At 41.5% G+C, this 16,334-nt stretch overlaps 1 protein-coding gene across 2 annotated transcripts in view; it reads left to right on the forward strand.

Annotated features, from left to right (window-relative positions):
- The first annotated feature begins 4,070 nt into the window (after nt 1–4,070).
- The window catches only part of LOC133417230 (pleckstrin homology domain-containing family G member 1), a 37,701-nt gene continuing 25,437 nt past the window's right edge, over nt 4,071–16,334 (forward strand). The window contains exon 1 of one of the 2 annotated variants that reach the window (XM_061704831.1): nt 4,071–4,267. Coding sequence is in view for 1 of the 2 variants with exons in the window: in XM_061704830.1 (XP_061560814.1) it covers nt 9,966–9,975 (10 nt within the window). In the remaining variant the exon portion in view is untranslated. Of the gene's footprint in view, nt 4,268–9,638; nt 9,976–16,334 lie in introns of those variants that run through there. The other variant, XM_061704830.1, reaches the window with a different exon arrangement.

Consider the following 16,334-nt stretch of genomic DNA (forward strand, 5'->3'; position numbering starts at 1 on the left):
AACCACAGAGTATTAGCGCCATATCAATATGAGGGAAAGTAAGCCTCCGCAGGTCAAAGGGAAGCTGCCAACACACACTCCTGCCCCTTTGTCCGACTAAAACCCACACAGGCAGGACACTAACTAATAATTCACATACCTTTACTCACCCGGTTTTATTGAATTCAGGTTCATGCTCTTCTTGCGATCAAATTTGTTCTTGAATCCTTCCTTTGCACTCTTTAAAAAAAAAAAAAAAAAAAAATTGTGGTATTCAACAATGTCAATACAGTGTAACCTCCAAGGGTGAAAACAATTCGTTCTGGGATGCTGATGATTCTTAAATATCTATGCAGTTTTCTTTTCGTTTTTTGCAATAGAAATAATCAGTTCAAGGGTCAAACTATTAACTGTAAAGACAATGTTTTAAGTAACATTTTAACAGTATTAACTCATAAAAGTGTAAAAAAAAAAAAAAAAGGTAACCACTGTTGATATTTTCATTGTAAAAACAATAAAAAGCAGTCATAACTTTCCTGATGAATGTAAAGGTACATTGCCTCATCTCACCTTTTAACATTCTTATTCACTTAGCAATTTAGAGTCCGCTGAACCTAAAATGCATATTTTTGGAATGTGGAGGAAATCAGATTACCCAGAGAAAAACCCACACCAGGCAAGAGTCGCACCAAGAACCTTTGACTGTGAAGCAGGTGTGACAACCACCCAAGCGCTGTGCCGCCACAAACAAACCTGTGTCCATCAATTTTACTGAAGGACACTAAAATGGATGTAGACAATATCATTGGCATAGAGGTTTTGAATATTAAAGAAATTGCTCTTACTGTGCCAGTCATCCACAACTAAACTGAATAAGCCTTCAAACTTCAACCCGAACCCCTTCAGAGAAGACCTCCAAGTCGTAGAAGGACTGCCTCAATTAGTGGCTTTTGATGGACTAGCATCCCAGAGTGAATCAGTCTTAAAATCATAGGCTGTGACTTGCTGTTGGCAGCTATAGAACACACAGAGGAAGTTGAAAATTATTTTTCCTGGTGCGGTTTAAAGAGCGTAGCTGACACTCGCTGCTCTGGCTACGGTGAGTCCATGTGTTTAATGTTAAGATGAAAAGCATGACATGAGTCAAGAATAACAAGGAGGCTGCAATTAAACCATCGAACGTGCTCTACTTCAGAGGTAGAGAACACAGTAGGCTTCATTCAGCGCCGTCTTGGTCCGATTTTTTTTTTTTTTTTTTTTTTTTTTTTCAAGCGCGTAATTGTTTATACCTGTGTGGGTTAGCACGTCTGCCTCACAGTTAAGTATGTTTTGGTCATCCTGCTGGAAGACCCATCCACGACCCATCTTCTCTATTCATGCTGAGGAAAAGCAAAAACAACCTTGACGTGCACTTGAATTGACTGATCTTCTACAGAGTCTTGTATGAGGTCAATCAAACTATGAGAACCTGTTGTGTCACTGAAAACCTACAAACCAAAGGCGGGTTTAAGGTTTATTACTTTATCATGGATGACTCATGAAAGGTGGCCACAGTACAAACAGTAAAACAAGAAAGATCTCAAAATTGTCCGCGGGAAGTCCGTGAAGATGTGAGATACTATTACTGAAATCAATGTTGGTGACGAGGCCGTCACATGAGCATGATTCACCTGCCTAATGGTCTCACGTCCTGTTTGATAGCTCCATCTGTAAACAACCAAATGAGACGTGCAGGAAATAGGGTGGAGCAGCGGAGTGATTGTTCTTCCTGTTGTTTGCAGTAACAGTTCGCAGTTGATCATTCGTGTCCCACAACACTTGAAAGATTCATTGATGAATGCAGATTCAAAAGAAATTTTTGGAAAGTCCTGAAAGAAAGAAATGATGCAGCTATTGAAAAAAAATTATTATTATATTTACATTATGACAATTGCAGGGCAAATGCATATTGACAGTAGGTTCCCCACCAATACAGTAAATAGAAAAAACACATCAACAAACAACGATTGTCAGTCACATTCACACCTCAAGACAATTTAAAGTTTTCAGTTAATCTGACATCCATATTTTTGGAATATTGGATGAAGTCAGAGTAGCTGGAGAAAACCTCTGTCTGTTGACGAGTTAAAGCGAATAATTTCAACAATAAGATTGAAGGATCGGAGGTTATCAGTTCGATTTTCCACCGAGATGGCACCTCTGTCTGTTTTTCTTTGCGTTTAAGAGTGCAAGGTGTGGTGTGGAGTTACAAAGGCTCTATGTAACTGTTTGTGGGTTTTCAAGGTTTGGGATAATAGCAGCCTGTCGCTGACCCGCATCGCCTCTGTTTGCAATGGTCACTTCTACTCCAGACTGCAGGAGTCGATCGACTCGAAGCAATGCGCTATGGGAGTTTTCAGTGGTGTGTTCAAAAGGTCTTCCAGCAGTGAGGTTATCAAGGGTCAAGTTGTAACACCATCTGCAGTTTCACAGTGAACACACGTGTGCTTGTGTTTTTACTGGAAAAGACGGCGCAAACGTTAAGAAACGCTTTATCGAAGTCAGGAAGCTATGTCAGCCAGGCAGGAACAGCAGCAACCGGCTCCCATTGAGGGGACTTTCCTCCATCCTGCTCAGTTAGGAACGCAGAACAATGACCACATGACTCTCCCTCACACACTTGAGATGATCACAAACTTGCAAACACTTGATCACAGCAGGTGTGCACCTTCGAGCTCCGCGATTCCTGCTCTTTGCTAGCAGGTTTTTTTTATTTTGTTATTAATCAGAATTTGGTCTAGACCTCTTATTGTTCCCTGAATCTTAGTTCTGCATCTTGTAGACCGTTCGTTGACATTCTGGATTATTACAGTACTGTACTTGTGTTCAACTTTGCGGGAACCGTTTTGGGGAAGATCCGTTTCTGTTCAAAGTATATTTTTGGTGGCTCAGGACCCTTGAGATATTCACGTAATAAAAATAATTTGATAAGTGACAAAGGCAGAACCGGTGTCTGCTGTGAAGTATAAAATACTTGTCGGACAGCAACATTTGCTCTCAACACAACAGAATGGAGAAAGTGAGTTTTCGTCTTCACACAGGAATTGTCCCCGCCTCAATTACCACGCTGATAGTATATCAGATGCCTGGAAAATTGCCAGGTCGACTTTATACCCCCATACCGTGACAGTCCTGTTTATACACAACAGTGAGATGAAAAAAATGGTGTCTTTGACAGGCTGGTATTGTACCAAAGGGATTAATGCGCCAAATGTCTGATAGCTACTTTTATCTGTTTGCTTTGTGGTTTGCACATCTGCCATACAGGAGGTTCGGGGTTCAAATCTTGGCTCTGGCCTTCCTGAGCAGAGTATGATTTCCCGGTGCTTGCGTTGGTTTTCTCCAGTTTCCTCCCACATTCATAACACATGCATGTTAGGTTCATTTTGTCCTTGGATGTGAATGTGAATAGGTTTGTCTAAATGTATCCAGGTGATGTACCACCATCTTCTTGCCCAAAGTCAGCTGGGAATGGATCCAGCTCACCCGTGACCCTTATGAGGACTGGGGGTATCGAAATTGGATGGATGGATGGATTATTGATACACTACAGCCAAATATCAATATTTTACATTAAACTGCAGGCACTCCAGAATAACACTGCTGGTTCTTTCATTTCTCTATGGGCCAATTCCTCACGGATCCTTGAGTTGGCTGATTGCAACCCCTACGTTGTCAATGATCCAGAGCGGATCTCTGCGTTCAAGTTAGAAATCAGTTTGGCAGAATGCCCTCCTTTCCCTTCCTCTTCCACATGACTTGGAGCCATAAATTTGGATCACCCTCATCACATTTTGGGTCAGCTGCCCACCGGAGTCCTGACTGCCTCCCCCAGCTTCTTTTCGGCCATCCCCCAACCGCACAAATGCAGGGGAAGAGAGCGCAGAGGCCTGTCGGTAAAGTGAAGTGAGAGGAGCCAGTCTTGCAGCAGTAATTGGTCAGGAAGTGGGCTGCTCAGATGCGCCAGCTCCTCACGCCCTGTCTCCCCCCACCCCTTCCTCCCAGTCAGTGAGCAGTCAGTTTGGTTGCTTCCATCTGATCCATCCCCTCCAACCACCTCCCTGGCTCTCTCACTTTCTTCCAGTGTCTGTCACTATCGGAGCTGACCTCATACAGGTGTGGACAAAGACCCTGTCTACTTTTTCCAAATGATATTGTATCAAACCCTCAGACATGGAATTAATGTGTGAAAGGATACTGGGATACCGGCATCAGAGGCAACGCTAGTCCTGGGAATGTTCGCCCGGAGGTGAGTGACAGCTTGTCATTGTCTTTGTGTGTGATTGCGGGCGAACAGCACTACGAGTGTTGTCCAATTACAAAACAACAAACTGTACTCATTTAGTCAAGTCCAAGTGTGATTTTAGTTAGCTGATCCCATGAAAGCAAAAAAACTCCAATTACGCAGCGTAAACTTTCAATTTAGCTTAAATGCTGCCACTGCCTGCAGATTTAATTAGACAGCTTGGCAGAATAACACTTTTTCTTCAAGCCTTTGGATTCCCATTGGCCGAAGTGGTCAATAAGGTAGTGATACTGTTACATTTTTGTGTCTTTAAGTTAATCAGCACAGCCTCCAAAGACCTGAGTTTGGAGCCCAATTGATGTGCTTTTCTGTCTTTACCTGTAGCACATTTAATTAAAAGAGATATTCTGGTACCAATTTGCCCCCATTTTGGTTTACTGGGGCAGCTTGCAAATGGGACACACACCCAGGGGACTGATTTATTGTAGCTGATAGTGGTTGACACCATTGTGGCGCATAGCTATTTACAACATTGCATTCAGCCAATTAGATATTGTTGGCAATAACGTAATGTCTACCTAAACACGGGTGACATAGTTGTAGCACGAAAGCGTATGATATGTTATTTTCGTACATGTCACATGTCCTTGATGGTAGAAAGGTCCCTCGTTCCCCGCTCTGCTGGACTCCTTTTCCTGGAGCAGTACCCGCGTCCTGCACTTTTAATCTCGGGCCAAACACAGCTTCCTCCACATATCCGCCACTGTTTACTCTCAATAACTCACACATACATACACACATACACACACTCACACACAGTATACACACCCTATAACACACAGTACAAATACAGTATGCAAGAACTTACAGTAAATCACTTTTCTCACCCTTAACTCTTAACTGCGGTACATACATTTAAAAAAAAAAGGTATTTTGTAAATACATGGATTTTTTTTCTTTCAGAAGTAACCCAGAAAATAAATGGCTTGACAATGGTACAAAGTATTCTCCTGTCATTCTGAAAAGTTGATATTTCTCATCATTATTTTCTTTCCTGGGTTGAGCTACATCATAGCCATGGTGCCACCCTGCTAGTTATTGTCACATACTGTTGTGTGTACAGTATGTTTCGCTGGGATGGTTCCTCAGCTTGCCGGACATTCCTTTCACTTCTCTTTGGACTCTGTTTCTTTTTAAGTGAAAAATCTTTGAGGAAGACGGCAAGACTCCCAAATTCCTGAACTTGTCTTGGCGTTGTAAGCAGACAGCAGACCGCCTGAGGGAATACCATACGGGAATCTGGAAGCTCCGTAAAATCTGGGAAAGCGAAACTCGATACAGTACTCAGGCATTTAATGAATTCCTTAACTGAATGGTCAAATTGACCCTTTATTCCAGTATGGCTAGGTCGGTGTATAGAGTATTTAAATATGTCAATTTAAATATTTTAGACAGATACAAAGATTGCACTTGTAATTGTAAAAGATCTCTCAATTGCAAAAGATTGCAATTGAGAGATAGTTGCTTAAGGTTTTCCAGTGTTAAAGTTTAAAGGGAGGTAAGTGGGCGAAGACTAGGGAGATTAATTAAAGATGGTGACAACAAAAACCCTGTGAGTTTTGTGTATGTGTCTATAGGATGAAAACGATGTGTGTCTTCAGATGATCCATCTGACCTGTGACAAGCACACCGAAGGTCTCCAAGGGAGGGAGAAACTGTATATGAATGCCCCCACCTCCCTGAATCTCCACCACCCGCAAACTCATGTCATTAGTCACAGTCTCGCTCATTCCTTGCGTCCGTCCTCTGCCACTTTCATGTGTCCTATTCTGACTCGTATATGTTGTACGCTCGTTGCACACACTAAAGCATTTGCAAGAGACCGTTCTCTTTGAGGCTTCCGTTTACTGAGCTGTCCAAAAGTAAATACTGAATGTGTGTGTGTGTGTGTTTGTGCTCCAGTAAGTGTTGAATAGGCCGTGTGTGTGAACTCTGTGGACAACTTTAGTGTTAACACTGGGGCCAGCGTGATGAGGAATGAAGTAGGTTATTGGCCGTATCCTCACACCATGACACTTTGCCTTGGGGATGAACGCTTGCTGTCACCATAGTGACCCTGATAGAACTACAGTATCGCCAACAGAGCCTTCGACTCAATTCAGTCCGTTCTAAATCTCAGTGCATGCAGGGTGCATTTTTCAGCAACCTCTTGTGAAGTATTTCATTAAAGTTTGTTTTTAAGCCCTTAGCCTGTGTTTTCAAACTGAGGGAGCACCTATGGTGAATTATTTCCATATAAACCTTTATGGTTTTGGTTGAGAACCTACCGTTCGCTTTTTCTACACAAGAATTTACAAACCTGCAATTAAAAACACAACTTCGGTAAAACCTCTAACGTGTCTACTTGAGATAACCAACACACCACACCACACCACTATGGCAAGTCATTTTGACATTAAACAGGGAAACTAATGTGTTGCAGATGTCAAATTCAGTTTTGCTTAGTCAAAAAAGAACATTCCAGATATCCGCAACTATATTCTTCCTATCCACAATTGGCATTTCATATACAGTATACTGTAGTTTAAACTTTAACACAAAGGAAACACATAATGAAGGTGAATCACACAAATGTAAAAGACTGATTTCACCTGTCTTGCTTTGGCACAAGTGTCATAAAAATACCTCAAAAGCCAAAGATAAGGTAGCTAATCCTTTGACGCTTGCTTAACTAAGGTGACTTTAGAGGTGTAATTTTCTAGAAATGTATGGTAAAAAACTTTCACAGGTTCCATTGTATATTTTCAAAAAATAGTCCAAAAATGAACACCAACATATCAGTTCAAAGAAGATGGGCAGACATTACATGGAGCCAAAAACTCCTGTCAGCATCTCTAAGCTCTCAAAACAAACATTTACATTCGTTGGCATCTGCGATCATTGGTATTATTGAGCCTCGGAGCTAACCCTGTCGTGCTAGGTGCTAGATCTTACAAGGGACAGCTGAAATGAATTCAAGACCCAACAGATCACTTATGTTATTTTCCAAGGCTTGAACAAAATTCCATCCATAGTCGTATAAGATTCTGAAGAACTGTTTTCACACTTTAAAGTCCAATGTAATTGAACCCCAAATTGATCTGTGAAATGCTAAAACTCCTATGCCAGGATCGCTTTTAAAGCAGTGCCCTATTTGTCTTTGCCTGTGTTTACGTGTTGTGAAGCTGTGAACCAAAGTGGCTCTTAGGTCGACATTCTTCAGGGAGCGGGTACGGGCCATCAGATAAGGCAGACCGTCGCTGCCTTAATCTGTCGTCAGCTGGTCGCGCTCGACTGAAGCCAAGAGTTCGGACTGTCCCCGCCGTGTGTGTTTACCAAAGTTAGAGGTGCTCATTACACTCGGAGGGGGGCGTTTAGCTTGGGAGTGGAGCTTTAAGGCCTTCGCGGGTCAGCGGATCCTCAGGCCGTTAAATACAAGGGTCGCGCTTCTTGGGATCCAGAGAATGGTACTAGGGGTTTTGATTATTGTATTGGTAGGGAGCTGGGGGGTTGGCTCCATGCTGCTGGGTCTTGTCTCTCAGTCCAACCCTCTGTCTTCGTCAACACTTTGGCCCGAGACTATTGTTCCCCTTGTTACATTTCTTTTCCCCCCATATTGTGCTGCTGTTGTCCAGCCATCGTGCGGCTTGCTCGTTAATGCCGCCCAATGCGGCACTAGTTAGGCTGCTAGCTAGTTGCTAGCATAATGGCCATAACAGTTTGCCGCGTATATCCACTCTCATCCCAAGAAACGTACAGTACCTTTTTACAAGTTTCATAAGTTTAAGTGAATTTAGACGTGAGTGCAGTCTGGACGCACAGGTCGTGCTCATCCGTCCTATATGTCATCAAAAGACGAAAGCATTCGCGATTGTTTGACAAAATAGATATGCGCAACAAGCAATGGCGGACGAAGGAGCAGATGACACTCAGTAGCACAAAGAAGATTTAGATCTGATAATTATATGGTGGAGACCGGTCAGTTCAGTTCAAATGCGCACTCCTTATAGTGCCTCATGTTTGTACGCATATTCATGTCAAGTCATGGACTCGTTCAGTCTGCATTAAAAGTCACATTTGTTTTTATAATGTGAACAACTACTTAAAAAGATCGGATTTATTAAAAAATCTGAATTGAGCATCATGCTCTGCAGTGTGAACGTCGCCTTATTGATTTCAAACGATATCTGTGCCAAAATGGCAAAGGCTTCTTGTCCGTCAACTAAACCATTCCAAACATTTCAGGTTATTCTCCAATATACCGTCTGATTATCAACTGCTCCTCAACCTTTGTTTCATAGCAACTATGTCAAGATTCGATTGATTTTGATAGTCGAAGTAGTAAGGAACCTCGCCAATGCTCTTTTGGTCATATATGTTTTTATTTCTGTCTTTTCCAAATTTGCCAGCATTATTGCTCTCAGTCGCACCTTGCTTGTCTGGTTTTCCACCGTCATGCTAAAGTTTGTATTAAGGCACCTTTCCTAAAGAATTTTTCGAATTCAGTCATCGGTCGGATAGGAAAGTTAAAAAATGAAGTAGTCTGTTTGTGATGTCACATAGGGGTGGATGAGTGGTTAGCACACCGGCTAACATTTCTGAGGTTGGAGGTTCGAATCCAGCTTCCAGCCTTCTTGTGTGGAGTTTGCATTAATTTTCAGGCATGTGTATGTATTTTTCTAGGTTGTTTGGCTTCCTCCCAACATTCAAAAGTTTTTCTTAGGTTAATTGAAAACTCCACTTGTCTAATTGGTGTGATGTTAGCTTCCCCCCCAAAGTCAGCTGGGATGGGCTCCACCTCACCCGTGACCCTAATAAGGATAAGCGCTATAGAAGGTGGATGAATGAATGGACGGAATTTCAAATTGAGATAAGTTACATTTTAAAGATTCACAAATGCGCAAAAAGTCTGGAAATGGCTTGAGACTGTTGTGGATGCGGGTCATGTCCCACCCCCTGTACTAACATTCATGTACATGATGCATCTGGGCCTCCAGCGTCTTTTCTTACACTTCTTTGTGCTCGCTGAGTTTTCTCTGATCTTGCGCACAATGCTGCCTCCCGTCTTGGAACGGGGAGCTTTTGTGTGAGCCGGACTATTGATCAACCGCTCCCACACAGTCTGATTGTACATAAGGCCTTGGACGTTGAGAGAGAAAAGATGAAGAGACAGGAGAGAACTTAATGGAGAACTCCTTGTCATTTGTTGCTTGGGAGAGCTGGTTGGGGAGGAGCCAGGGGGAGGGGAATGAGCCAGCAGGGAAGGAGCAGAGGCCATTCACACTAACACACACACATACACACACTCACATTCAAAACCACTCTGAAACACTTTTAGACACACTCATGCGTGCGGTGGATGTGTTGCCACAGGAGGGGAGGATGAAGAGCGCAGCAAGGAAGGGATCCCCCTCAGAACTGCACTGAACCAAAGAAAACAGTAGCTAGTCACAGTGTATGTATGAGTGGAAGTGAAGTCAGTGCATTTCCAGGAGTGGACTGCACACGTTTGCTCCAAGGAAGAAGGGATTCACCAATGAAAGGAAGCATGCGGGTCGTGTGAGGGGATCTGTTGCTGGGAATACTTATTGGAATACTCGGACTATGTGATGCAGCGGGGAAATCCTTCACTTCATCGCTTTTAAAACTTTCATTTGTCACCATGCCGACTGGTAAGCACAAAAACACTGCATGCATGCTTTTGTAGATTGATTTTTAAAAAACAAAAAGGGGGGGGGGGGAGTTGTGTTTAAACAATATTAATGACAGTGGAAAAAAGATCCCTTGTAGTGTTCAAACGTCACACACAACTGAACTACGATTAGTGTGGTTTGCTGTAGTTGGTGCGTGATATTTAGTTCTCAGTTGACAGCTGTGTGTGAAGTGGCTCCACAGCGTCCGCCTGTTGTACGAACACCGTCCCTGTGCTCGTTTTCTCACAGAGGGCGTTGAATGGAGCGCATTTGCCTTCTCGCAAGTTCAACTCCCGCTGTGTCATGCCTAAATTTTGGAATATTGATTCCAAAGAAGGGATTACCAATGTATTGTATTCATTGTACATGTTTTTTAAAAATTGGTTTTGTTTGTTTTTAACACTTTTTGTGGGTTTGTACCAGCACATGAGATGTCCACATGGTATCTGTTTTATCAACTTTTGATTAGGTTGAAATGTTTCCCATGTTATTTTAGAGTCAGTAGTTTCATTTCATTCATGGAATCTAATCAATTTATTTGGGCTTCTTTTGTGGTACACATACGGTATCGTAAACTGTTGGAGGATGCACTGTGGGATGTAATGTGGTCTTCTGCAACGATGCAAGTCTAAGTTTAATAACCTTCTAAGAGTAATTCTTAAAGTGAAAATGGTGAGAAAGCATTTCACAGTTTTTATTCGCTCGCACCTAACCCGCTGGATTTTTATGGCCAAAACAAGATAATTTAATGATGGTATCTTGTTGTTTCGTGTAATGTTTTAATTGATATGATTGAGGGATTAGCTAAGAAAGTAATCCTTAATGTAGTTGCAGCTAGTTTGAGAATTTTTTTTTTAGTCTAATTTGTGTGATTTTAGCTTTCTAACTGGGAATTGTTGCTCTTCCACACTTTATGTTGTAAACCTTTAGACAATTTATTGATTACATCTTGGATTTAGGGAATGCTTCTGGGACTATTACCAAGTTCAATTTCCCTGTTTTCAAAGTGGGAGACATGCGTCCCCGAATGGGGGAAACCAGAGGAAATTTGAGGAGTCACAGCACTGCAGCTTGAGAAAAATAAAGACTAAAAACTACTTTAACTTAAGCCAGGTAAAAATGTCCGTTCCTATACCGTGAAAAGGAAAGACAGCAGACAACTCCGGAAAAGAAGAAAAGCAGAAGTGTGCTGCATGATGTTAAAAAAAATTCACAAAGGCCCTGCAATGAGTTTGTAAACTGATTAAATGTTACATGACACTATGGGGCTATTTTTAAAAGAATGCTTTCAATGTTAAATAAATAAGGACATAAGTAGCACCTAGTTTAAGCGTGAATGTGGGGAAATGTTGGCATGAGTGTAACATTACATTGCATGTTCTAAAACCTATTTTAAGTGCCTTTTGATAGAGTATAGCAACGACAACCACAAATTGCTATACATGTGAGGTCGGAAGGGGCGGTCCTTTTATGTGCACTGAAGAGAGGCTCACTGTCCCACGCTTTGAAACACAATGAATCTGGTTGAGGTAATAATAGTCCAAAACTATATTTTTTCCCCTCCAATTTCGTAATCAAAAAGCATGACAACAGGTTTGTGAGGTTAGCAAGTCATAGCTCTGAAAGCCAATACAAGCCAGCTTCCTCTCACTGGGAGTGTTGGGATGCCATTCTGCAGCCTGTGACCCAAATTAGAGCCTTAAGGGTAGCCGTATTGGGGAAGGGGGCAGGGGGCCTACAAATGGCAAAGCAAGGTAGGAGGGGGGTATAATTACTGTTTAGGGCAAACTATTTGGTTCTGAGGTGATGGAGACAATAGCGAGCCCTTCATCCAACCTTCTCTCCCACCCATCTGCCCCCCTTTAACCCCCACCACCACCAGCGCACCACGTCACGCAAACTACGGCATGAGTGGGTAAAGAAGAAGGGTCAAACCTGAGGGCACGTCACTTTTGGAATCATTTGTTCTAATCAGTAAGCGCTCTTTTAAGTGTGTGGAAAATGCCAGGGGTTGGATGCAGCAGTGAGGCATTTCAATGGGCTGGAATCCAATTCAGGTCAGAAAATGAGGCAAAGGTCGTACGGATGTCCAAAAAGGGTGGCGATCCCTAAAAATAGGCGGTGTAAGTTTGCGCTCGGACGTTTTCCCACCACGGCGAGACGCCGCAGATTTCATGTGCACGTCAAAAACAAAAGTGAAACTTCTAGTTAGACATTGCACGCTGATTAGAGACTTTATGAGTCGTTCCACTTTTCATGTTGACCTTTATTATTCACTGCCAAGGAATTTAACAACATAAAATGTAAAACTGAAAAAAAAAAAAAAAAATGTAGATGTAAAACAGTAGAAGCCATGCATGTGTATGTGTGTTTACTTTTAATTTTGGTGAGGCAATGAAAATTCATTCATTGTGCTTTTGTGCAACTGTATAATATGATGATTAAAAATCATCATTAAAAAGGTAAATAACTGTGTCATTTTTACAGATAAAAACAAACGCCAGAAAATTGGAGACACTGGCTTTTCATTGGATAATAGTTTGAACCCATTAGTTTGAAGTAGGGATGTTCAATCCCACTTTTTTTCAGACCAATACCATTTTGAGTATTCACTCTTACTTACATACTCACCGATACCAAGTACTGACACCACGAGTACTTTTAATAAGATGATTCGCCGGTGTCAAACTGCCATAGTGTAGTCCATTGTGCAAGATCTTTAAAAACTTTCCTCCTTCCTCCACAAAAAAAAACATGCAACAAATTGCCTAGTCAGCACAGGTCTTTGTTGGGACAGACGATAGGTTGCAAACCCCGCCTCCTGACTACAATGCCCCCCTTGGCCTCTCCCACCTCTGCCCTCTCTCCTCTGTAAGGCCTCAGCCCCCGTGCGCTGCTGTGAAATCCTGAGTGACACTTTAAGGTCCTTAGCGTCAGTTGAGATCAAGCCTGCATCTCTATCACGAGGGCCGATGACATCAAATTTGGACTTTTGAGAGTTCAAGAGCTATAAAAGGATGGATTCAATATGCAGTATTGTCATGAGTGGAAGAAAGGAAACATGGGAGGGAAAAAAAAGCAAAGGGAGTGGGTTGCGTTTGACCTTTTGTCCTCCACTCACATCTTCCTACTTTCATTCTCTGGGGCCTCCTTCTCTCCCTTTTGCACACATTCCACATTTTTTCAATATCACGATATCTTTTCATGTGTGTCATATGTAGATGGTGAGCTCAGTTGGCCTAGAAAAAGAGCCTACGGTGATCACCAAGGTTGTGTTAAACATCCATGGAATGCACACAGCATGTAGTGAAATCCACTGTTTAATAAAGGAACAGTAGTGAATAATTGGGTTTTGATGTCATCCATCTCTTTTCTAAAGCGCTTTTTCTCATTTGGGTCCATGGCTGACATTGGGTGTGAGGTGGGGTACTCCCCAGGACTGGTTACTTGTCAATTGCAGGGCAATACTGTGTAGACAACCGTTCACACCCATGGACAATTTCGGCTTTTATGAATCTAACATGCATTGTGGCTATTGTGGCTATTTCTCCACAATTGCGTACTTCGTAGCTCTCAGTCTTTGCACGTTTTCAGCAATTATCTTCAAACATCTATATTGTATTTGGAAACCAATGATTTCACTTTCACTTCTTGTATATACTGCGACAGTTGGTTCCTGGAACGTATTCTACATATATCCATTATTTCATTTGTAAAAACGTGGTTTACTAGGATCCCTCAAGGTTCCGCTGTACTCCATAGTTGCGTTGGCTCTCTTTTGATCATTTCTCATGTTCACCCTTGTTTCATTTGGCTTTTGTACCGTATAATATTCAAAGGCAATCGTGCGAGTGATGTTCTTGGACTGCGCAGCGCTGTAGTTTAGCGGTCAGCTCGTGGCAAATAGCATTGTGTCAAGTGCGACATTTCCAACTTGCACTTGACCCTGCACTGTGCGTTTGCTATCTAGTGAGCAAAGTACACTCACTGGATTGTCCCTGCCTTCCCTTTTGCGTTCAAAGTCAATCACGACACTCCGACTGTGGAAGCGCAGGCCTATTTTCTCGTATTTGTGTGTGCGCTTGTATGCACGCGTGTGCTACTTGGTGGTCCGCAGTCATACACACAGAGCATTGCGTGTGTATTTTTACACGATAAAGTATATGCTCGGTAGAGGCACGGTCCGTCCCCGTCGGAATGCCCTGTGGTAGTATGCGCACTGCAGTCTTTAAATGATGGAAATGGATAGACAAATTGAATGGCAGGAAAATGCAGGCGGCCATTTGCCACCGCACCATTGTATAAACATACTCACAGCTTCCCTGAGCATAGCATTAGCATTAGCTATTGCAGATGCTCACCTGCTCGTTGTAAGCCGCTCGCAAACCGTCTCCAAGGAGGGCCGTAAACAGTGTTGGGGTATAACTGAATACATGTACACAGATTGCGTCATTTCATTACAAAATTGTTGTCATTGTAATTAATTACATTGCTGAGAGAAAATCTGTAATTAAATTACAGTTGCTTTTGGAAATTTCCACAATTACAATTTTAGTTACATTTGAAAATAGCCACAAAAGCTCCATTTTCTCCTAAAGTCAACGCTTGTGATTGGCTCTCTCTGGTCATGTGCCTACATGTCAACCATGACATGTTTTTCCAAAAATGACCTTGAAGCATCACCTTACGGTGCAGGCTATTAGTTTGTCGGAGAGTTTGAAAAGGTTAGACCAGGTTAGACTCATCATGTATCGTTAAACTTTTGAACACATAAAAGAACATCAACTTTTGAATAGTTTAATCTTTATAATTTGGGAATTTATATAGAACATGAAGCGATTGTGCACATTTGTTATTAGGTCAACAGGGTTTTCCACATGCTGTACACATACAGTGTAAGGCAACAAACACATTTTTAGTATGTATTTACAGAACATTTCATCATGTTTTGTTATCACTTTATTTTTTGTGGAAAGAAAAAAATGTGGTTAGTTCTAAAATAATAATCCATGGTTTTAATAAAATTTTTTAGAGGCAACATCCAAGGGTCCTTTTGATGCATTCATTCAAAATTAAGTAATCAACATATAATCAAATATAATTAGTTATATTACTTTGGGGGGGGAAAAAACAACAACAAAAAGAAACGTAACTTGTAATTGTAACCAATTACATTTCCAAAGTAATCTTCCCAACACGGGCCATAAACAGACAAGGGTGCTCACAGCTGTTTGTCGGCCATTGCGACACTAAAGCGCACTTTAACTTGCGACCATAAAGTGTGCAATTGAGAGGTGAATTGGACTGACGGGTGGTAAAGCTATAGAGGACTCTAAAACTGCTTTTATGCATCGTCGCCGTCTGTTGATTTTGTTGCAATCGGGCTGACCCGGTTTGGACTCTTGACTATAATCACAATATGAAGCCCATATGATTTACAAGAAATGACTGGGTCTCACAGTTCTGAAGTTCAAGGTTCAGATCTCGGCTCAAGTTTGCATGTTCTCCCCGTGCTTGCCTCGGTCACGGGCCGAATTAAAATCATACCTCAAGGCGACACTGTCTTCGCACCGACTGCTGTCAGACATTGCTGTCCAATGAAAAGCAAGTATATGTCAGCATAGTTTTTGAAAATGATTTCCATTGAAATATTGTTTTAATGAACTGAAAGATGACAACCATCAAAACAATAAAGACTCCTTTTGAATAAAAAATTAGAGAGATACTTACTTTGCTACAGACAGCGATGGTAATCTGTCTGGCATCTATAGGTTACAGTATTCAAATCTGACTATATTTTGAAATGAATGCATTTGTTATCACATCTATAATTTGCATTGTTTGTGTTTTGTTTGTTTTTTCTTTCCACTGGAAACAAATCAACCCAAAAAACAGACTTTATTTTATTATAAAGAAAACTAAGATGCCCCATATGATATCCAATGAAGAGAAAACTAATTTCTTTAATCCGGAGCATGACAACAACAAGAACACTTTATTTATAAAAAAAACCAAAAAAAAGGGAGACATGCTTGTCAGTTGTCACTGAACATTGATGCTGTCTGACATTATTTAAATTCAATTCAATTTTTAAAGTTATGCATTTGTGTTGAAAGACTAATTATTTAAAAAAAAAAAGTATTTTAATGTACTGCACATGCTTTTCATTTTACAGAAACAACAGTTGTTTTCCCCAATAATAACAAAACAAACAAACACTAACTCACCATTTTTGTTAACTGCTCAAAACAAACACTAACTCAGCATTTTGTCAGTGCAGTTCTCTCTGGTCTTCACTCTGGTTCTTGCTGCTTTGGTTCCAGACAGATCTGATGTTA

This window comes from Phycodurus eques, chromosome 18 (genome assembly GCF_024500275.1).
Source record: "Phycodurus eques isolate BA_2022a chromosome 18, UOR_Pequ_1.1, whole genome shotgun sequence".
Lineage (NCBI taxonomy): Eukaryota > Metazoa > Chordata > Actinopteri > Syngnathiformes > Syngnathidae > Phycodurus > Phycodurus eques.